The sequence below is a fragment of the Gallus gallus genome, chromosome 13 (assembly GCF_016699485.2).
Source record: "Gallus gallus isolate bGalGal1 chromosome 13, bGalGal1.mat.broiler.GRCg7b, whole genome shotgun sequence".
In the NCBI taxonomy this organism is placed as follows: domain Eukaryota; kingdom Metazoa; phylum Chordata; class Aves; order Galliformes; family Phasianidae; genus Gallus; species Gallus gallus.
In genome coordinates, this window is record NC_052544.1 from 8,943,063 (window position 1) to 8,964,434 (window position 21,372).

The window sequence follows — 21,372 nt, forward strand, 5'->3', positions numbered from 1 at the left end:
ACAATGGATCAAATGCCATGCCACATGGAGCTGACGTGCTGCTGTGCGAGCAGAGGTGCAGCACTCAGCAGATGCTCGGGGAGGACCAGGGCTCCATGCAGAACCACGGCTTGGCTGGGCTGCAAGGGGAGCAAGAGCCTGGACCTTGGGGGATTGTTTTCTCTGCCCTACATGGAGCTTGAAAAACTGGAAGCCTTGAGGTTCCCAATAGGAGAAAGTGGCACTTTCCTCTTGTCCAATGCTAGTCTTAAATTGAAGCCTACTAAATGTCTGGGTGCAAAGAGTGAAAAATTAACTCTCAGTCATATTAAAATGTGATCGACAGGAGTTTCAGGGCAGAGACTGATCCCACACCACGTGGGAGGCTGCCCCTGCACGTGAGGCAGCCTGTCCCCTCTTCCAGAAAAACAAACCCCCGTGAATTGCCTCCAAACCTCATTTTCAATGCTCAGATCACTTTACATCCATTTCTGCTGCAGATATCAAAGCAAGCCCCCGTTTTCATCTTTTTGTTTTCAGATTAAAAAAAAAAAAAAAAAGGCTTATCCTCTGACATCTGGGAAAGGTGAAGGTGTTGCCAAGCACTGAGCTGTCACAGTGTGCTCTCTGATTAAGTCCCATCAGTCAGATTTTGTTCTTCTGTTCCCATCTCTGCCAGAAGCGCGGGAGCTGATGGCAAGGACTCCCATATTCTGCAGCAGTGGCACATACAGTTTTACAGCCTTGTTCCCTGCCTGCAGCCCAAGGCACGTTGCAGGCTGTGCTCTTTAACATCTTGAAATCTCAGAGCAATGTGGAAAAGTAAGATTGAGCAGTGAAACCCCAAACTATTTTTACTGCAGTTCACCTAATAAAGTGCTCAGAATTCCTAGAACCTTTCAGACTTTCTGAAACTTTATTGCCACTTAGGATTGTTTCTAATTTTTGTACCAATAAAATTCAGATCTGCAGGATAATATGGCAAGTGTCAGCAGTATTTATGTTAACGTGGAGTCAGATGAGTGCTGGTGGAAGGAGCTGGATGTGAGCAGTGCTGCTATGGCACAGGCAGTTTTGTTGTTCAGTTTCAGCCTCCTTCTCCTGTTTAGGAGTGCCTGTGTCCACTCAGGTTCTTTTCCCCTTCACTGAAACAGGTAAAAAACCCTTCTCCTTGTTTCTACTGGAAATCTTGGGGTTCTGACCAATTCTTGTCTATGTGTCACTAAGCAGCTTTTCAGTGAGAGTGATTTAATTACGATTATGAGCCAGTATCTTGTAAACTTGTTTCTTTTGGAACCCTCTCCCAATCCCCAAGAACATTATTTCCATGCCTTTATTTCTCTTGGATGGGATCTCACATTGCAACCGCCCTGGGTTAACACTACCAGAAGTCTGAAGTGCTGGCGTGGCTGGGAGCTCTCCCATTGATCACCTTCCAGTAACTCCCAGTGCCTCGGTGTCCTGCAGGCTGGTGGCTGAGCTGTGCCTTCACATCAGCCCAGTTGCATTCCCATCCCTTTGATTTCACTTCTGCAGTCAAGTAAAGTGCAATCACAGAGGTAAGGCGTGACACACGCACTGTAACTACAAACATTACGAATTCTTCATCACAAAAAGATTCAAAGCTGTGAGGGAAAGGGCACGTTCTGTCCTCCTTCCTTCTGCTGCCTCTCAGAGATACTCTCCTCCAAATTTTGAAGCCTATGGGTGACGTTGTTCTTCTGGATGGGAGAGGGATTTTGTTTGGGCGTAACAGAAGGTGCTGAGCTGGAGAGGGACAGACTGCTAAGCTCGTATCTGCCCTGCGAGGAGCTAAGTTCCAGGCAGCTACTTATCCTTCAAATACATCTAATGGTGAGACAGCACATAGTCAGAGGAACGCCCAGATTTGTTCTTAGGTTTGGAATAACCCTATCCAGGAAATCCTACAGGGCCATATCTCTTTATTATAAGCCTGGAAGTTTTCCAGGCTTTGTGAAAGCAAGCTCTTCTCTTAAATGTGGTTGGTTGTTTTTTTTTTTTTTTTGGACAAACTGCAGAGGAACCTAATATTTCTTTCATGATCCACTCTACTCACAGCTCCCCAGATTTCTTCTGTCTGAAGCGCTGGCCAGGAAACCTCCTTTCCATGGGTGCTCTCAGGGATGTCATACAAGCTTCCATAAGCAATCCGCTGTGGTGCAGACCTGCCAGCCTACAGAGGATACCATGGTGTAGAAATGGTTCTTCCACTCATGGCAGTGCCTCAGCCCTATTCTTCCTTGGATTTGTCACACACATCCTCAGGCTCTCTCCCTTCAGGCAGCTCTGCAGTGCAGTGGGGTTTGGTCCGTACATCACCGTCACCTGTGATGCAAAACCTGAGGGTCACCCACCAATCCTCCACTTTTCCTTCTGTTTTCTGGCTTCCCAAGACAGCTGACTTGTGCATGAATGCAATCCAAGGAGACACCATTGCATCCTTCCAGCATTCAAAGGGAGCTTATAAGCAGGAGGGGGACCAACATTTTACATAGCCTAATAGCGACAGGACAAGGACATGGCTTTATGCTATAGGAGGGGAGATTTAGGCTAGATGTTAGGAAGAAATTCTTTACTCAAAGAGTGGTGTGTGGCACAGGCACTGCTGCCCAGAGCTGTGGGTGCCCCATCCCTGGAGGTGCCCAAGGCCAGGTGGGATGGGGCCCTGCGCAGCCTGATCTGCTGAGAGGTACTCAGCACACAGCACACAGGGGTTGGGACCGGTTGGGCTTTAAGGTTGCTTCCAACCCAACCCATTCTATGATTCTGTGATTTGCAGCTCTCGCTGAGCTGTGCTCTGGCATGACCAGTCCTGCTCCAGCCTTTTGCGGTGGAGCCCCACAATGTCCTCAGCAGATCCACGGGGACAGCGCTGCCAAATGGCAAATGAGCCTTCAGGACAGCATCTGGTTTCACCAGGAAAAAAAAATAATAATGTATTTTTATGGCAACAACAACAACAAGGAAAACAAACAGAAAACGAGTAAAGACAAGAAAAAATTCACGTCTTGAATGATACCACGGGGCTGCCTTTCCATCAAACACTTCTTCACGGGGTTGCACTCCCATGTGTGGAGCTGTGCTGTGCTGCAAGCCGGGGCCGTGAACCCAGCGGCCGCAGCCCCCCCATGATGGCTGTACCCTCGCTGGCGCACGTCGGCAGTGGCGGCCGGGGGGAGGGCGAGGGGGGTTAAATCACGGTTAAATAAGGCGTGCTGTTCCCTCAGCAACCCCCTCCCTGTGAGCTGGAGCGCGGGCCTGCCGGACCCCTGCGGCTCTCTGAGACTGATGGAGATGAGATTGGGGAGTCCCTGCCCCTCTGGGTTTGTGGGGAGGCTGTGTAAGTGTTTTCAAGGCAGAGCAATGTCCTGGTACCCTCCCGATGCCTCCAGAGAAACAATGTTGGGTTTAGTCATTTGGAAAGAAATCTGTCCCTATAAAAGTCTGACGAGCTTGGCTGCCAGACCCCCTTTGCACCTTCACAGCATCCCGACAGGAAAGAGGGGAGATATTTTGGGGAGCCAGGAGACATCAGGTATTGCTCCTGGGGTCAGCAGCTGCCCAATACAACTTTTCCTTACAGTTTTACGCAGGCTGGGCTTTTGCATCAGATGATGGCTGCATTCAGGCTTCCTGTGGGAAGAAGCCCTTGGAACCAACTCTCAGTGTCTGGAGGTGACACTACACAACACAGCCCCAGGAGGGAGGGAGGGAGAGCAGCAGCTCAGGTGTGTGCTGGGTGCAGGTGTGCTCAATTTGTGTGCTTGAGCCCCTCAGCTGGAACTGAGCTGGGTGGGAAGCACAGTGGCAGGGTTGGGAGTGAGTGCAGCAGGTGTCTCTGCAGGACAAGGTAAGGCTGAATGGGGTCTTCTTGGGGTTTTCTTGCAAGTTCTTGTGCTTGTGGTGTGGCTTTTACTGGTTGGAGAGGCCAGTAGGTGGAAAGTAGGCAGCTTGGGCTGATGCTGGAGGATGTGCTCTGGGGAAGGTTGCTTTTGTTGGGACAAGCCTTGTTTTGTTGCATTTTGGTGGTAGGAGTTGGAGATAACTTGCTTGGGGCACAACATTGGAGCAAGAGGACTTGGAAAGGGCAATGAATGTGGTGGTACCCCACCGGGAGCGCTGTGGGGGAAGTTTTAAGGCTGGATTTCAGGTTTATTTTTTGCTATAGATGCACTGTCGCCCTTGTAGAAAACGTGAAATCTTCAGAGGGTTCTCTGCAGCAGGATTATTTTATTTCTCTTTTGCAGAGTTGAAACGAAATATGAAACTCGTAGATGTTGTGGCTTTCTATTTCTGTTACGCATCCCTTCTCAAATTGATGCGTGTACTGCGTGGAGTTGCTTGGCCTTCCCAAGGCCCCAGCTCTGCAAGGGGCATTGCTGTGCCCTGCTGTGGGGGGCAGCTCCTGGCTGGGTGGCTGCAGCAGGATGCTGCTGTGCTGTGTCTTCCAGACGAGGGCAGATATCGCTGCCGTGGGCACTGCCCGGCTGTGTCTCAGAGGCTGCCTTGGCGCCGCTGTGGGCTCAGCACTAGAATGACAAAAATGCAGGAACGGAAGCTATGGTTCTGACATAATCCTGTGGCACTGCCATCTGGGGCTATGGGCACTAGCGTAACCGTTTGAGCTTCAGCATGTTGGTGTCTGACCAGATCAGTGAATATCAACACTGGAGAAGGTTGGGATTTATAGGATTTCGCTACCTAAATCTATGCTTTGGAGCTGATTGTTTCCTTTGCTCTCCTCCCCACGCTCTCCATAATCCTGTCTGATTTGTGGTTCTTGCTGTTGTGAACCTCTTGAGAAATGGAAATATTTGCTGTGTGATTTGCATTAAACGCGTATGGCGAGAGCTTATGGGAAAGCGTTGTGAGGACTTCCTGCACACCTTGCTGCCTGACTCGCTCACGGCTCAGGGAAGGCTGGGGAGCTTTGCCTCTGCTTTGGCTTTGTGAGCATAGAGACTGAAGCAAGAAGCAATGGTTTATCTCCCTCTTATGGCCACACTGAGAATGGCCGCGCTGCACACAGCGCTTTGGTAAGGAGCAAAGGGAGCAGGGAGTGCAGGGTCACCTGTGAGATTCGGTGCCTGTGGTGAGGAGGCTGTTTGCAAGGAATTAAGCTGATGTTTCTTTAAGAAAGCTCGTAAGTGATGTTTTTCAATACAGTATGAACGGGAATGTACTGTGAAGCTGTCAAACTGCTCCGGTTTCTTGTGGGTTTGAAGTGGCAATGAGAGAAACTGGTCTCCAGTTTGGCAAGAAGCTGGAGAATGGGATCCCCTTCGGCTGAGGATCCCTGCAGATGTAGTAGAAGAGCCAAATGCTCCCTTAAAGGTTCCCACTGTGATTTCTAGCCCTCGTGGCACTCCTTTCAGCTGCGATCAAAATGATGTATTGATAAATCTCTATGGCAGGCATATTGTCTGTGCCTTGTTAGAACCAGCCATGCTTGTCCTTGTATTAGGAGAGGAAGCAGAGCTGGATGTGGCTGGGGTATGAGACACCTGAACTGCATTGCTATCTGTGTGGATCAGAATACTTTGGCAGAACGTCACATAAGCAGCAGCATCACTGACTGATGGTGAGATGCCTTTTCAGCTGATGATGTTAATTAATGTTGTAGTGCTGGGCCTGAACCAAATGAGGTTGGCTTGGTTCTGCTCTGACTGAAGGTTATGGGCAGGAAATCAGCAGCAGTCCTGTTATCACCATTTCTGAAGTTGCTGCTTGTTCTTTCAGATGTGTTAACTGATACACTGCAGGCCTCTGGTATTTTGTAGCAATGCTTCAAATGCTCAAGAGCCCACTTTGCACTTGCAAAAGGACTGGGAGAATGCATGTGTCCAAAATCCAAGCTCAGGTGACACACTGTGGTCTTGATAAGGTGGTCAGCAGCTGTGTATCTTTCTGGTTGATGTCTTACCCAGCTCTGGAATGCCATGTCTGTGAGAACTTAAAACGTTATGTGTTCAGTAGAGTTTTGGATTAATCAGAGCACAGAACAGAAGCATTTACTGTATTGCTGGAACTTGGATCCATAGGTTACAAACACTCCAGGACGCCTTGCTTTGCAGGAGAGATGCAAAGATGTGTGCTATACAGTGTGCAGACTAATTCCTCAAGCCTGCTTTTGCCAGAAGGTCAGTTGGATGAGCTTAATTAACGCAATCCACTTCCTTGTGCTCTGCCACGTCTGGCTTAAGTGACTAGAGAGATCCATCAAGCTCAAAGGCAGCCCATGGAAGTGCAGCAGCTGATGCAAAGAGCATGCTACTATCCACGTATGGCTTTTCTGTTGGGTTTCCATTGTTGTCTTAACCTTCCTCAACCTCCTTTACTGGGAATCTTTAGTCTATGATACCCTGTTTTCACTTACTCTATTGCTCCCTCTGAAGATCAGGATATTTTGCTTCCCTGTGTTTTGGTCACATGGGACACGTGGTAACTCTGTTAATAGCCAAGCAACAGCTAGAACTTCAGTCACTGCCTAATATTCCACTTGGCTGTGATGGCCAGCACAGGGACAACAGACTGCACAGTCATGCAATCCTTCCACACGGGTTCACTTCTAATTCTGGAATCATGAGTAGACACTAAAGGTTTCAATTATACAACTTAGCCTGGCCTGCAAGATGTACTATGGAATCATCTTGAAATCCACGTCAGCTGTAATGCCTAACCCTTAGACTTGTGCATCACAGTGTGTCACAACTTACTGATATGCTTCCTTTCATTCTATTTTTTGGTATATTGATCAAGTACAGCATCCACTTCCCTCCCCACTCCAGGACTTTAGGAAGGTAAGTTATTTTAACTTTACAGGCAGGCAAACGGGTCGAACAACTTGCCCCAGTCCTGGCTGTGAGCTAGCAGGACTGTCCATCTCCTGGTTCCCCATCCAGTACTTACTTCCTGAGCCAGGCTGGCTCCTGCACCCTCTGCAGTCTCCCATTTCCATAGGGCAAAGCAGACACTGAGCAGCAGGGCTGGTTTTCCAAGAATGCAACTCCCTGTTTTCTTTAGACTGCAGTTAGTGTCTTGTATTCAATGCTTTCAATGATTTCATTGATGCTTTCAATGAAGTTCAAGATATTGATATAAGAAAGCAAACTTGATGTACTAAATGGTGTCCAGGAACAGTCAGCCTGAACGTGAGTAGGACTGTGAAATCAGGCCTGCTTGATCCACGTGAGGCTCATCTTCCTCACGTACTGTCCTGGCTCTTCAGCTCCACAAAGATCTAACTGCTTAATGAATTACTCTAGTCTGAGACCTGTCAACCTCACTAGACTCCTTAGATAGCATTTAACATATCCAGCATAGCAATGTAAACCAACTTATTAGTTAACTTTACTCTGACACCCTACTAGACAAGGGAACAGTTTCACTTCTTCAGTAGGCCCTGTCTTGTATTCTCAACAATTCTTTGTTCCAGCATGAAGCTATTAAGGCTGAATCTTGTTTCTGACAAATATATATAACCAATGGACATTACCCAGTACTGCTTCTTTGTGATAAAAGACTAAAGATGTGTTTCCAAAGCTTGTTATGTTATAGAATCTCATATGCAGTTAAGTACTGTCAGAGCTGGATTCATCTATGAACTGTGTAAGGCTGCACTTCCCTTAGGGTTCCAGCAATCAGGATTCCTGGATTTTTTAAGCAGGTCTTTCTTAGAGGAAAAAAAACCAACCAAACAAAAAGAAAAACCAAAAACAGATGAAAGAGCTGGGAGTCGTGCTTCTTGAAGCTTTTTATTGCAAAAGGTATGGACATTTGCAGGCAGAATACTTAAACTGCATTCTCTACTTGACTGTCATCCAGGGGACACTGCATGCATTCAAGCTGAAAGCATTGGGCAGTTTCCACTAGGCACCTTAGAAATTGCATGGGAAAGTCTTTCAAGTTGAAAGAGACAAGTTTCAAACTGATCACCTACTCTGGTGCCCTTTGCTTCCCAGTTACCTGGGAAATAAAAATTAAACCAGCTATTGTCATAGCTAGCTGTAAACATTTTCCTGTGATGCAACAGAAATTATTGAGCTAATTAATTGATCCTGAAGTGTTCTTTCCAGTTTTAAATAGGAAATGTATTTTTTAGAGCAATCAGTGCAATAGATTACAGCTGACCTGGCCCCTATTTTCCCCACTGCATTATGCAGCTCAGGTGTATGATGTCTCCTCTCATTTGGACAATATAAAAGAAAATCTTACAACTTATATGTGGTCACCAACAGGCTGCTCCACACCCCAGAACAGCTTTTCTTCCTGCTCCCAAGTCTAACATCAACTCAAACCAATTCCTTATTCCCTCCAAATAAGAACAAGTTTTTTGTTTTGTCCCACCATCTTGTCTGAAGGCATGATTAAGAATACACACTGCTCTGTGTACTGCCATTAACACCAAAAATATCTTCGTGTTTTGGCTGTCCCTCCACACGCAGAATTTCTATGCCTTCCAACACGTCAGATACAGGGTAATCATCTTTGACAGCAATCCTGTACCAAATGGAACAAGTAATCCATTGTCAATCTAACAGGATGTGTTTTCCAACCGTAGCTGCTTAATATCAGGAACTCACTGCAAGAAAGAAAAAGAGTTTAGAGAGTGGTACTTTCAAGAATAAATGCATTTGCTTATATAAGAATATATTAATTAACAGCAGCACTTAGCTGCAGGTCATAGTGGATTTCAAATTAGTTGAACCAGGCAAATGCAGAGATGTTTCAAGGCACTATGTCTGCAAGTCACAGCCAATTAAGTAACTTGGGATGATACTAAGGGCATTTTAACTTCTATCATTTCATTAAAACCCCGTGCTAATTGCTGTAATCATTCCAAGCATAAATAACCTACAGTACCTGTTCTTATTGCCATCTTAATAAATCAACTGTAGATGGTGGAAAAAAAAGCTTGCTTTCACAAAGCACTAGTAATAAGAACAATTCATAATTAAAAACCATACTGCATGAAAGAAGCAAGTTCACCAGCTTGAAAGCTGCAGATTGAAAGTTTCTATCAAGATAGTGTTCCTCAGTAATGTGGACAGTATGATACAGGGCCTCAGAGATGGAGTGTACAGTCATCTGAGTGAAGACAGAGTGGTAATTATTGCCCCCTGAGGCTCCTTGAGTTATTTTAATCACAAAAGCCAGAATGAACTTGTCTGTGACAAAGGCACCTTCAGTCCTTTCAGCTGAAAAGATACAGGTTGCTCTATTTAAACCAGTCAATTGGAAATGAAGTTATTCGCTCTGAGACATTACCCTTACTGAATATTTCAGTCATTAACAATTCAACACTCCAGTGTAAGTTCTAAAGAAGAGCTATCTAAAAACTTCAATGCTAAAGCACAATAACATGTCACCACTCCACTTTCAGCTGTATGTCAGTAAAAGATTTATCTTTTTAATCCATTTGATGGTGTTCTGAAAGCCATCCAGCCAATTCCTTGCTGATCGCTAGTAGTCATGCTTTTACAGGAATAAAAGGCCTTTTGGTCTGATCCAAAACCAGCACTTGCAGAGCCCACAGTGTTCCTTGATAGCTGTTTTACATCATACCTATGTCTTCAGTTCTAATATATTTTTAGCAGATACTTAAGTGGAAGCAGCTCAGATGACAGTCTGACAACATGCTGATGATCAAAGTGTCCTCCCTGTCAAGCCAGAAAGAATACAACACCTTCTCTATTTTACGTTATACAAACTACAGACACGAGGTACCCAAAAACAGTAGGAAGTGCAGAAATACAAGACCTTTAGGACGCATCCTGAGATGGAGCAGGAGGATCTTTATTCTCGGGCTCTGGAGGAGGAGCTGGCACGCTTTCCTCTTTCTTTTGTGCAGCCAAAAATTCATGAATCGCCCTCTCTATCTGGGGCCTGAAGATGTGGTTTAGTTTTGGATCCACCACCTGAGAAATAATTCTGTCCACTCCAGCTTCCAGCATTCCTGACCTTGAACAAAGACAAAGAAGTCATTCAGTTCCTCTAAAAAACTTCTCCCCAGTCTCCTCCAGTAACTCTCTAGAGCCCTCCTGTCAAATGCAATTAGCATTAACATGGTGAGAACTGCAGCCCACTCAGAAGATCCTTAACAGGGAACTGTTTCAAACACCTATTTCTCCCCACCCCCCTCTCAATTCTCCCCGTGGAATTAATGACTGACATCTGGTCTTCCAGGTACTTACATGGTATGTTGGACAAGAGCCACTTTAATAGGGCTTATGTGGAAACGAGGTCAACATGAAAGCAAATAAACACATTTTGGCACAAACAAGGGAAACTAGCTATTCTGAGGAGGGCAGGTGAGAGCAGTCTTCTTTTTTTTCTTGGCTAACTTGAGGGAGAAAAGGCCTTCTCCCTACTAACGTTACTGTCACTCACTCCTTGTAACTGTTAGTCTAGACAGATGGGTATTAATTAAAAAAACAAGCACACGTAGCACACGGCAACGTTTCTGGAACTGAGCACTAGAAACTGAAATGACTTATTGCTTCAGGGGCTGCGTCAGACTCTTGGATTGTGGGGCACAGGCAGTCTAGCGGGCTTAAGTCATGTCTGCAAGGGAGCAGGAGCCGGGAAATGGAGACAGTGCCTGGTGTTTAGAAAAGCAGCCACAAGACTAATAATGCCGTGGATACTGGTGAGCAACTGGGTGCAGGGTCACTGCACGTCATGTCACCTCCAAGTAAGACCACACGTGTAAGTGTAGCCAACAAAGGACAGCTATCTAGCGGCACACCTTGACAGCCTGCAGCACTCGGTCTTGCACTTGCAGCAGTGACATGGACTCTTCAAACTGTCTATTGCTGCTTGTTTATTCTTTATACCAGTAGCCTATATAAAGTGAGCACTTCATGTTCTTCTTACTACAGACTCTCTGATAGAACACGTCTCTATTGCCATCTCATTTTTGTGGTTGATTAGCATGAAATAAGAGGAAGCCTGAAGTGATGGATGTACCAAGGACTTCAAATATAGACAGGAATTCTGTACTTCCAGTAAATACCCTCTTCTCTCATTAAAGAAGAAACACCGAAACTAACATTAAATACTATTGATTCACAATATCCATCAAGAGAAATACAGTTTCTTCTGTGTGCAAGACATTCTAATAACTTTCCTTACAAGCATAAATGCCATTATAAAGTTCATTACTGCCTTCTCCCTAGAGCTATAATGTTCTTATCCATGACTTTTAGTCAAACAATCTAAGGTTTATACTTCAGGCTATGATGAAATAGCAGCAAGAGGTACAAAACCTAAACCTCTAAGCAGCAGAGCTCAGTCAGGCTTTCCTGTTGTGCTAGAAGTGTACCTTCAAGAGCTGAAAAAAGCTATCCCTTTGCTGCAGGAATCAGGCTAGCCTAGTTCCATTACTGCCTGCTAGTGGCTGGAGACAACAACAGAAGGTTGTTCTGCAAATTATTAGACTTCTGTGATGAGATAGATAGTTGTATATTGCTTATCAAATAGCATTACCAGTGGTACACAGAATATTGCTTACTTACTGAATCACACTCTGTCTTAGCCCATTTCGTAATTGGTTTTTGTTCATTGTTGGATTCCATTCCTGTTTGTCCAGATGGGTTGATACAAAGTTGTCCACCTTCTGCCTCAAATTTTGATAGGCTGGCTAAAAAAGAATAAAATCCCGTTAAACTGGTAAAAGATCTCAAATCCCTTGCCAGAATCTTTCATAGTACCTCTTTTGTTGCGTACACTACTGTTTTGTTGTCATATTCTCCATCCCTTCACCTTCTGAACAAAGGTAGGCCTGTACTTAACACAACCGGTAATTGCAAAGAACGGGTTGTCAGAGTAGCATCACAATAACTGAATAGGAGGGTAGGTTTCTTTAAAAATTGTTGTCTGCTCGTAATGTTACTCAGTGAAATGCAAGCTGCATGTGCAGGCAGGTGCTGCTTAAACAGAGCTGTTCTTGTCTGGAAAGCGACTCATATTGCAGCTAACAAAGAAATACACTGCTTGTTTCTGTGACACCTCTGCAGGAATAAAAAATTCAAAGTTTCATCAGTAGAAATGTGGATTGGTGGCTGGTCACTGGAATTAACAAACCCACGCAGACACCCAGGAACAGCCAGCACTGTGCAAAGAAAGCGTGTGACAGCACATTTTACAGTGTGATCGCATGCAGATGGGATTATATGCACATGTAGTGATGAATGAGTGCTGGTAACAAAAGGGCAGCACCCCGGGCAGCAAAACCAGCCTGGATGTCCCTATCCCTGCAGTGCTGATCTCACTGTGGCTGCAGTGTGCAGCTTCTGGGATGGTTCTGCAGCTGCGGGGCGTGGGCTGGGATGGCTGCAGGTGCCGGAACGGGGCCCTGCCTCAAAACTCGAAGTTTAAAGGAGCAAAATGCCGTTCTGTCGGGTAGCTGGCGGCCAGCAGGCGGCTCGGAGCTCACGTGGTGGCTGAGAGAGAAAGCCGCTCCGACCACATTCTGACAGCACCTGCCGGATGCTGCGACTGCGTTCCTCAGAAGCGGTGTTCTGAGCGGAGAGCGCACCCTCAGGGAGGGCCGGGAGGGCAGAAGCCGCTCCGGCGGCGTTACCTTGGTGTCCACGTCGGCCAGGCAGTCCCGGCGGAAGCCATCGAACAGGCCGCGGCTCTTGAGCTGCTCCACGATGATGGCGATGAGCTGCGCGTCCCCGGGCGGCAGCGAGGCCGGGTTGGTGGCGCCGGGCCCGGAGCCCGAGGCCGCGCCGCCCGCGTTCCCCGGACCCCCTCCGCTTCCCGCACCGCCGCCTCCACCCCCCGGGGCGGCCCCACCGGCGCCGCCGCTCTCGGACATGGCGCACGGCCTGAGCCCGGGGCCCGCCAACGGTTGCGGCCGTCCACGGCGGCGCGCCGCGTTTTGCGTAACGCGGCGCGTTGCATCGCGGGGAGGCGAGTCCTCCGCAGGGGGCGTCCTTGTGGGCCGGCAGGCGCTGCTTGGCTCAGGGGAACTACAGCTCCCAGGGTGCACCGCGAACGCACGCCGCGGGACGGTGCGAGGGGAGGAAAGCGTCGCTTTCGCGATGCATCTCGGGAACCGTAGTTTGGTTGGGTCGGGCCCTGCCCGCGGCCTGCCCGCCTGGAGGGCTGCGGCTCACAAAAACAACGGCTGCCGTCCGCGGGGACGCGCGGGTGGAGCGGCACAGCTCGCGGGCGCGGTTCTGCGAGTCCCGGGGTCCCGATCCGAGCTCCACGGGCGCGGCGAAAGGCGGCCCTCCGGCAGAGGGCACCCCGAGGCCGTCCCTCGGCTGTGCGTGGCGGCCGGGCCCTGTTCCTGTCACATCGCATCCACCGCGGAGCGGCGGTCACGGGGAACCCAACCTAGGGCCCGTTGGGGGCTGCCAGGGCTGACTTGGTGTAGTGGGATGCGTAGGTGTAGGCTTTGGGGTTGGAACTAGATTGTGTTGAAGGTCCCTTCCAACCCAAGCCGTTCTATGATTCTATGAAATGACCCAAAGGAACCACGAGCAGCTGCAGTGCAGGGAGCCCGGGCCTTTGTGGGGCCTCTGGTGTCTGAGTGGTTCCCACGATATTTCACACCTCATTCCACGCCTGCCCACAGAACATTCCACGCCTGCCCACAGAATGCAGTGTGAATTAAAGCAGCCCGGCAGCCCCACAGAGGAGAACTGTAGACCTCACCCTCTAAGTTGTATTTCAGACAGTGCCATTGGTTTCATATGATTGATAGGGTTTCTTCCTTGGATGATGTGTGATTTGAAGCACAAGGCCCTGCCCGTGAGGATTTGGGAGCTACCGTTGTGACTGCAAGAGGAGAAGGCCCACCTTCCTTTCTCTGGGTTTTCCAGCTCCTGTATCAGTTCTAAATGATTGTACAGCGGAAACACAGTTGATGGTTTTCCTTCTACTAACAACCTCTGTCCACAAACCCAACAGCCAGTTGTGGAGTCCATTTTCTAACAGCTTTGTCTTTACTGGTGATCAGACACAGAGATCTGGGGCAGGCAGTGTTAGGTAGGCACTGCAGGGGATGGTGGGACCACTGCAGAGGTGGCAGATGAAGCTCTGTACACACATGTACTCTTATGCACACATAGAGTGCCAGTGACAGAATTGCTGAACTCTGGCTGCTTCAACTGAAAACTTGTAGTGCTTCAGCAACAGTTCTGATTTGCTCAATAAATGAGAGCACTGAGCTGGGACCATGATTTTTCCATTGCCTTTGTGTTCTGGATTTGGGAACAGGGTAAGGAGAGAGGAAAAAAAGTCACTGTTAGCCCCAGTGGGAGATTAGACAGAGCTCGTTAGGTATAGAACCACTGAATGGCTTGGTTTGGAAGGGACTTCAACCCTCTGCTGCAGGCTGGGTTGCCAACCACTAAATCAGGCACTGTGGTGCCCAGGGCCCCATCCAACTTGGCCATATGCAGACTGTCCCTTCTCTGAAGAAATTTCCCCTATAAACCCAACCATTTTATAAATAAATAGATTCAAATTAATTTTAAAGATTTCCTTTCTGATATCCCTGTGGAAAAAGTCCCTGAGGAATCAAAAAACGAAGGGAAACTGTGGGAAGTAACGTTTCATTACCACTACCGCCTTCAGTTTGCTCTGCAGGAAAGGCTTTCTTGTTGGACATGAGGTCACGGGAGGTGGAGAGCACTGTGCATGGGGTTCATGCTCTGTGTCCCTGCAAGTTGCTGCTGGAGGCAGAGCTGATACTGAACAGCTTTAGCCTGTGCAACACAAAAACCCGCTGCTCCGGAGCTGTAGGAACCACCTCCCTTCCTCCCAGCGCTGGGACCTCCAGCAGTACAGACCCAAATCAGCTGTGCTCTTCTTAGCAGCTGAGCTTTTTCCCTGGTGTGTTTGCAACCTAGATATTGCCCTGATATGTCTGTGCATGAGAACTTTAAAGTGTGTTTTAGTGCAAGCTGACTTGGAACAAAGGTTAATCTGGCAGAACATGTGCTGTGCCCACCGGCTTTGTGCCAGGTTTGCTTGTTCTGCAGAGTGTTACTGTTCTGCAGAAGCTCAGACTCTGCTCCCTTCACCTGTGCTGAGGAGCACAGCTCCAGTCCCCGTGCTGTGCTAGTGACAACAGAGCCATGCAGAGGCCTCTGAGTCAGAGCAAATGTGAGTGTGGCAGCTTGTTCCTTTTGGTGTCACAAGCTCCAAGCTGTCTGTTTGGTTTTTCTATCAGACCTTGAATCAGTTAATGCAGCACTTGCCGTGCGCTCGGGGTGCTGGGGTCAGTGCTGCAGCAGGCTTGCTTTGGCAACCAGGGGAAGTGCAGTGTTTCTAGATCCTGTGGATTTACAGAATGAACAGCTTGGCTACACAGGTGGCAAATTATTGAAAGAGTTGAGAAGTCAAAGGAATGCTTACCAGCCCATAATTCTCTCCTGAAGAATGCACACCATGCACTCAGCTTGCCAGCCAAAGCCCCCGGAAGAAAACGTGTATTCCCTGCATGTTTGCCATTCATGTTGGGCAACATATCATCCACAGAGCATGTGTTCTAAGTATTACACACATTCTGCATTGGCTTCTACTCAGACTAAGCCCCCAACCCTGCAAATGTGGATATGGCCTAAGCATACAGCCAGCTTTCCTAGTGGTAATGATTCCAAGCACAGATTTATTCCCGAGGTTCAATTTTCACGTATTGCTTGCAAACTTGGGCCCTCTTGCCTTATAAGTATTACTGGTGTGATACTTTATATTGCAGTTCATATGTTCATTTATTTTTATGTATAAATACCTATGCATGTGTGTACATATGCATAATGGACCTGCTGAAATATTGGGGTGTTATAACAGCAGGTGCATCGAGACTTAGGCAAACAAATTTTGAATGTAATATGTCAATTTCCACATATATATATATATATACACATTATTTTTTATATATTTTATGCCCATATTGTAGTTTATACCTTGTGGCTGAAGCATTTGGGAACGCAGAGTACTGTATTTCTAAGGACCTAAGAAAAATATGTCTGTAAGGCAGAGCTGCTGCAGAACTTGTCAGAGGTGACGCATGCTGTGTCCTCAAACAGAAATGTCACTGTTGTTCATTCTTATATCATTGTTTCCATTATTATGAAAGGCTGAAAGCATGTGGGAAAAATAATATAAATATTATTGCCATATATGCAGAAGGGGGTAATTTTCCACCCTAGACTGTTGAAAGAAACCTTGTAGTGCCTCTGTGTAATATAATACGTTGGGGAAATTGGCTTTCATCTGAAGTTTTCACATGTTTTATAAATATTTGTTAAAAAAATGCTGATTGAGTTGTTAAATCCTGTAACTGCGTCGCTTTGCAGGGAAACAAAGGCTTTTTGGTGGTAAGGCGAATTACTTGTGATTGCTCTGGAATGCAGTGTCAGAGATGAGAATAAATAGTGGACTATGTGTGCGAACTGCTGGACAAATTCAGGTTCCTCAAAGTGCAATATTTACCTTTCCTGGAGCCCGTGCTCTCACTGAGCAGTATCTCACTTTCCATACTGTCAGTTTTACCGGTGAGGGCAGTACTGCTGTAGAAACCACTCTGAGGAGTGGTGTGCGTGGGATAAACTACTGCTTATTGCTGATCTTCGTTTTAATATCTGTGTCAGGATAACGTGCTAGTGGTGCATTGCTTGTTCTCACTGCATTACCTTTCCTGAAGTGCTTCCCTGGCACTTTCTGTATTGAACCTGAGCAGTGTTTGACCCTTTTCTTCTCCTTGCCCTCTCCTACCTCAGCCTGGGGAATGAAACCCCATATTCAGAGCTTCTGAGTGGGAGGAAAGTGTGACATGCTGTAGCATTTAGGGACCTAATGCTGTCTGACAGCTGATTGGAAATACACTGGTGTCAGAAAGGGAACCAGCTGTTCACTTAGCTTCTGGAGGGAGGCAAGGACTGGGGTGTCACATGCAGGAGTGGAGCAGCAATTACCCTGACGTTAGAGGATGATAAGATGAAAACGAGTAGGCTGAAAATTAATTTCTTTTGCCCCTCTGTTTCATGCATCCATCAGCAGTACATCTGGGCACCGTGGGTCTAATTTAAATGTGTCATTTCTGTCCCGAAAGATCATATTTGCTGTACTTTCTGCACTCAAGGCAAGTTCAAGGGGGAACAAACGTGAAGTAGGGGTTATTTCTGTGTTCCTCTTTAGCCTGTTTCTTTGTGGGTAAGTGCATATGTACATCTATGCAGAGACTCATAACACATGAAGTTACTTGTCCCTTATTTACAGCTCGCAGTTTTCTTCCCTTCTCCAAGGACCTGCAGCTCTTGACCTTTTAGCCTAGTGAATTATTTACACATGAAACAGTGAATCAAAATGATGGGTCTCAGGAAGATGCTGCTTATTCTCAAGAAACAAAACCACATTTCTTCATGAAATCCCCTTTCTGAGGCTTTCATGGTAGGCTTGTGTGTCCTGTGCTCCTCATCACGCCCCATTATGAGAAGTAGAGGCCCTCCTTTTTCACACGGCTGTTTCATTTGCAAAGGGAAATGTCTTTCTGCCTCTGATTTTAAAACATTCCCTTGACATTTTAGGGATGGGGTGAGAAGATATTAATTTTATATCCTTCTGGAACTGGAAAACAATGAAAGAATGTAAAGAAAAGGTGTGCAGAGCAGCCCAAGTTGCTACAGAAATCCTGAACTGAGGGAGATACCAGCAGACTTGGAGATGCTTACAGCTCTAAGCTAAAAACCGTCTGCACCATGGAGTTTCTGGCTTATTCCTTGTGTGATCAACTCTGCATGACATGAAAGCCTGTTGGCTTTGATGTGCTGAACGTTGTGTCTGGAGAGCACAGCCATGGCTGCACAGTTCTGACTCCGGAGGCCATCGGTACTCCTGTGTCAGTACTCGGTGTGTTTCCCCATCATGGCTTGAGGCCATGCTTTCCAGCATGAGAAGCAGTTTGCTTTAGAGGCACATTACTAGCTGGCTGCCCAGGTACTGTGCTCTGGGGCTCACTCTGAAATCACCCAAAGCTCCCTGCTCCATCTCAGCTTGCAGTAACCTCATACTTTTGAAGTCAGAAACAAAAATGCTTCAAGCTGGATATTAAAAAGAACTTATTTCACACCAAGGACTTCTAAAAGGTTATTTTTAATGCGCTGTAAAGTACACATAACACCACTCAGTAAAGCTCTTTCAGATTCGTTGATGAAAGGCGCAGTTATAAGTGAGACAATTGTGTGCATGGGGTGCTGGGGAGTTTCTGTCTTAGAGCTAAATGAATCGAACTGAGAAAATTGTGCTACAGCCTTTGTAGCGAATACCTCACTGAGAGTCACATGGTTTTATCTGCAGCGCAGAGAAAAAACATACTTAGAAACATGGGCCCAAAGCGAAAGTGGTTTAAAAACAGTCAGTTATTTAAATACTGTTCTTCCTCACCGTAGAATTTTGCCTGTTGAGGGAATGTGGGAAAAGAAACAAGAAGACAACATTCAAAAAGCAAAGGTTTTGTTTTGGAATTATCTCTATCACCTTCTTTTTTTTCCATAAGATTTGTTTAAAAAACAACGTTTCCCTTCACATTAAAAGCTTGGAACGTGTAGAGCACCTCCTTTGTAGGAACAACTCTGGTTCTGAGTCAAAAAAGGGAAAGAAAGCATTCTTATGTTATAAAAATGAGCATTTTCTCTGATTAAAGTGGTTTATTTTCTCAAGAGCATGAGGAATTTCATAGCCATGCATATTTCATGAGGAAAATGGCCACTCTGTGGATATTTCATGAGAATTTCTACATTATTACATGGCCAGAGAATAGATTAAAAAAAGGAACAGGTACGATTTTTATGAGAACTTTTGAACTCGTTTGGTGTGGTTTTGGTTACCATGACATGGTTTGATAGCCCTGCTGTTGCTACCACTCATGCAAAGGGGAGCACTATAGCTGACATGTAGCAATGTACACCCGCGTGCTGCATCACGGCAAAGGAAGGCTTTCATAAGGGGGCTTCTGCACGTAATGTGGCTCTGAAAGGAAAATGAGGATGGCGATTGTCTTCCTTAAGTTTTACTTTTGGAAAAATAAGAAAAGCTGGGCATGATCATGTGACGCTGAGAGTGAAAAAACATCTTATTTCTTCCTCCTTATGTATGACTGCATAGCACTGCCTTCTGCTGAGCTTTGTGCAGAGCTCAGTGCCCATCACTTGACCAACGCAGAGTAGCCACCACACTGCAGCTGCTATCTGAGATCCTTTTATCCATCCTTCCTCATACACGTGTGCACAGAGACAAAAGTTAGTTTCCTTCAGGCAACCCAGAGCCCTGGGAGAATGGCAGTATCTCTGATTGCTTATTGTAGCTGTAGCGCCGGGGATAAAAGTTTAATGCATTCTTATTGTCTCAGTGCTTTTAAGTATTAAGCTGCGCTGAGCAATGCACCTTCATCCATGTAACCAACTGAATGCAGCGGTTTAAGTTCAACAGATACAATGTCAGCAGCGTTACCTTTTTTTGTTAGTGCTCAAGAAATCATTTGCATCTGAGGTAAACGTAGCTGTAACCATCTCTGGCAGATGGGAAATGTGCAGTTCAGGTACGAGACAATGCAAAGAGCCTCATATGGCAATAGAGCCTCGTAGAGGCAATAGCAGCGATCCCCAGATATGATATTACTGTAACGAAGGATGAGTTGGAGACCCTGGGGCTGACCCAAAAGGGCAATCTGCTGCCATGGAGCTGATGGGCTGAGCTGGCTGCTCCTGTCTCCATCATCCCTTCCATCCTCCCAGAGCAAAGCTCTTAACCAAGGCAGAGATTGCAATGCCACTCCCATTAGATAGAAACAGAAGAAGAGGGAAGCTAAGTTTTGTGCTGTCCTAATTTCAGACTGCCACCTATGTATCTCTCTTGCCTTTTTGTCACCCTGTCGGATTCCCCTTGCAGCTCCTAGGAAGATGCTTGTTGTGCTATTTTCCTGGCATTTCCTCTCCTCTCCCCTCACTGCCCCTGTTGCAAAAGGGAGGTCAGGAGAAAAATGCCCTTTTGCTGACACTCGGGTAACCCAATCCCCCGCCCTGTTGGTCTGCTGTGCTGAATTCCAACTCATCTGATCGCACTGAGGGCTATTGTACCAGCCCTGCCATCAGAGCTGGGTAATTGATATGCTTGAAGGGACTTTAGTGAGAAAGAAAGCTAATTAGTTAATGTAAGGAGTGAAAAATAAGTCCGACAACCTTGTAGTCCATCTTGTTCCAATGCAGCTTCCCACAGTGCTTAGCATGGAGCCTAATTTTGAGCCAAGCATAGCTGAGCTGAAAGATTGGCAAAAACCAAATGCCAGCGGCAGCTGCGGAGCAGAATGGGGTCCAAGCTCAGGCTTTGAGACTTCAGGTTGCATATTAGAAAAAAAATCTTCTCAGAAGGAGTGGTAACACATCGACACTGTCCCTGAGGTGCTCAGGAGCTGTGGAGATGTGGCACTGAGGGACGTGGTCAGTGGGCACGGTGAGGGTAGGTTGGTGTTGGACTTGATGATCTTAGAGGTGTTTTCCAGCCTTAATGATTCTGTGGTTCTATGACTTCAGTGCTTGGCGAGGCTGGGGTGCGTGCTGGCTGAAGAGAAAGCACCAAAGCAGAGGTGGTGTCTGAACTTCAGGCGTTTGCAGAAATTAGCTGAAGATGGGAAATGTGCAAAGTATCTGATCTAGGCTGGAAATGGGGTCTTTCAGGCGATGTGGCAAAGGATTGGTGGCGTCATGCTGGAGCTCAGGATTCCGGTGACAGCCTCTCAGTCTCTCTCTCTCTCTCTTTTTGAAGTTCCTGCTAAAACAGACACTGCAGGCAGAACAGTCCCTTCTCCCCAAGCTCAGCCTTCCAGTCATTTCTGAAACCTCCCTGATCGGCATAGCACAGCCCTCACCAGTTTGGCCCTTGGAAAAATAGTCTGAAATGGATCAGAGAGAAGGCCCTAGATCATATGTCTCCCCTGGTCCTCGTTTCGTTCACAGATTTAATGCTCTCCCCCTAATTGGACACCGCAAATGAGGTGATGGGTATGAAAGGTTTTGGAGACCACCAAACACTATGGCGCTTTCCTTCCTGACTCTGAGGGGTACTGACCTGTTCTGTAGAGATGAAAAGACAAGGAGAAAGGAGAGAAGGATGGGAAAGAAGAAGGGAAAAAAGAAACAGAGTAGGAATATGACAGCAAAGAGATACACCAACAAATACAGCTGAGCAGGCTTTGTTCTGGGTAAATTTTGCTTCCCAGTGTGGCCTTCAGATCTGCATTCTATGCAGAGGGATTCACTTTCTTCTAGCAAGTCCTGTAAACACCACCTGCTTCTGGTGCTTTAGATAATGAGATGGGCTGGAACCAGACCAGACCTTGGGCACAAGTGGGGCCGA

At 46.8% G+C, this 21,372-nt stretch overlaps 1 protein-coding gene and 1 long non-coding RNA gene across 2 annotated transcripts in view; one reads left to right on the forward strand and one right to left on the reverse strand.

Annotated features, from left to right (window-relative positions):
• Positions 1-3,790: 3,790 nt before the first annotated feature.
• Positions 3,791-21,372, forward strand: part of LOC124417189 — a 28,971-nt gene continuing 11,389 nt past the window's right edge. Inside the window, exon 1 of the long non-coding RNA XR_006931444.1 lies at positions 3,791-3,850. This is a non-coding gene — a long non-coding RNA (uncharacterized LOC124417189). The remainder of the gene's footprint in view (positions 3,851-21,372) is intronic.
• On the reverse strand, positions 7,736-12,858 carry BOD1 (biorientation of chromosomes in cell division 1). Its single transcript, XM_414535.8, has 4 exons — positions 12,584-12,858; positions 11,517-11,641; positions 9,760-9,960; positions 7,736-8,581 (listed from the first exon to the last, which is right to left on the reverse strand). The coding sequence occupies exons 1-3, from the start codon at positions 12,821-12,823 to the stop codon at positions 9,762-9,764; spliced, it is 564 nt and encodes a 187-aa protein (XP_414535.4). The 5' UTR covers positions 12,824-12,858; the 3' UTR covers positions 7,736-8,581; positions 9,760-9,761.

What these genes read in the sequence shown, in the direction of transcription:
- BOD1 (XM_414535.8), bottom strand. Translation starts at nt 12,823, where the DNA reads ATGTCCGAGAGCGGCGGCGCCGGTGGGGCCGCCCCGGGGGGTGGAGGC. An exon ending in TGGCCGACGTGGACACCAAG is followed by an intron (nt 11,642 to 12,583) that starts GTAACGCCGCCG and finishes ATTCTTTTTTAG; the next exon opens with CCAGCCTATCAAAATTTGAG. An exon ending in CTAAGACAGAGTGTGATTCA is followed by an intron (nt 9,961 to 11,516) that starts GTAAGTAAGCAA and finishes TCTTTGTTCAAG; the next exon opens with GTCAGGAATGCTGGAAGCTG.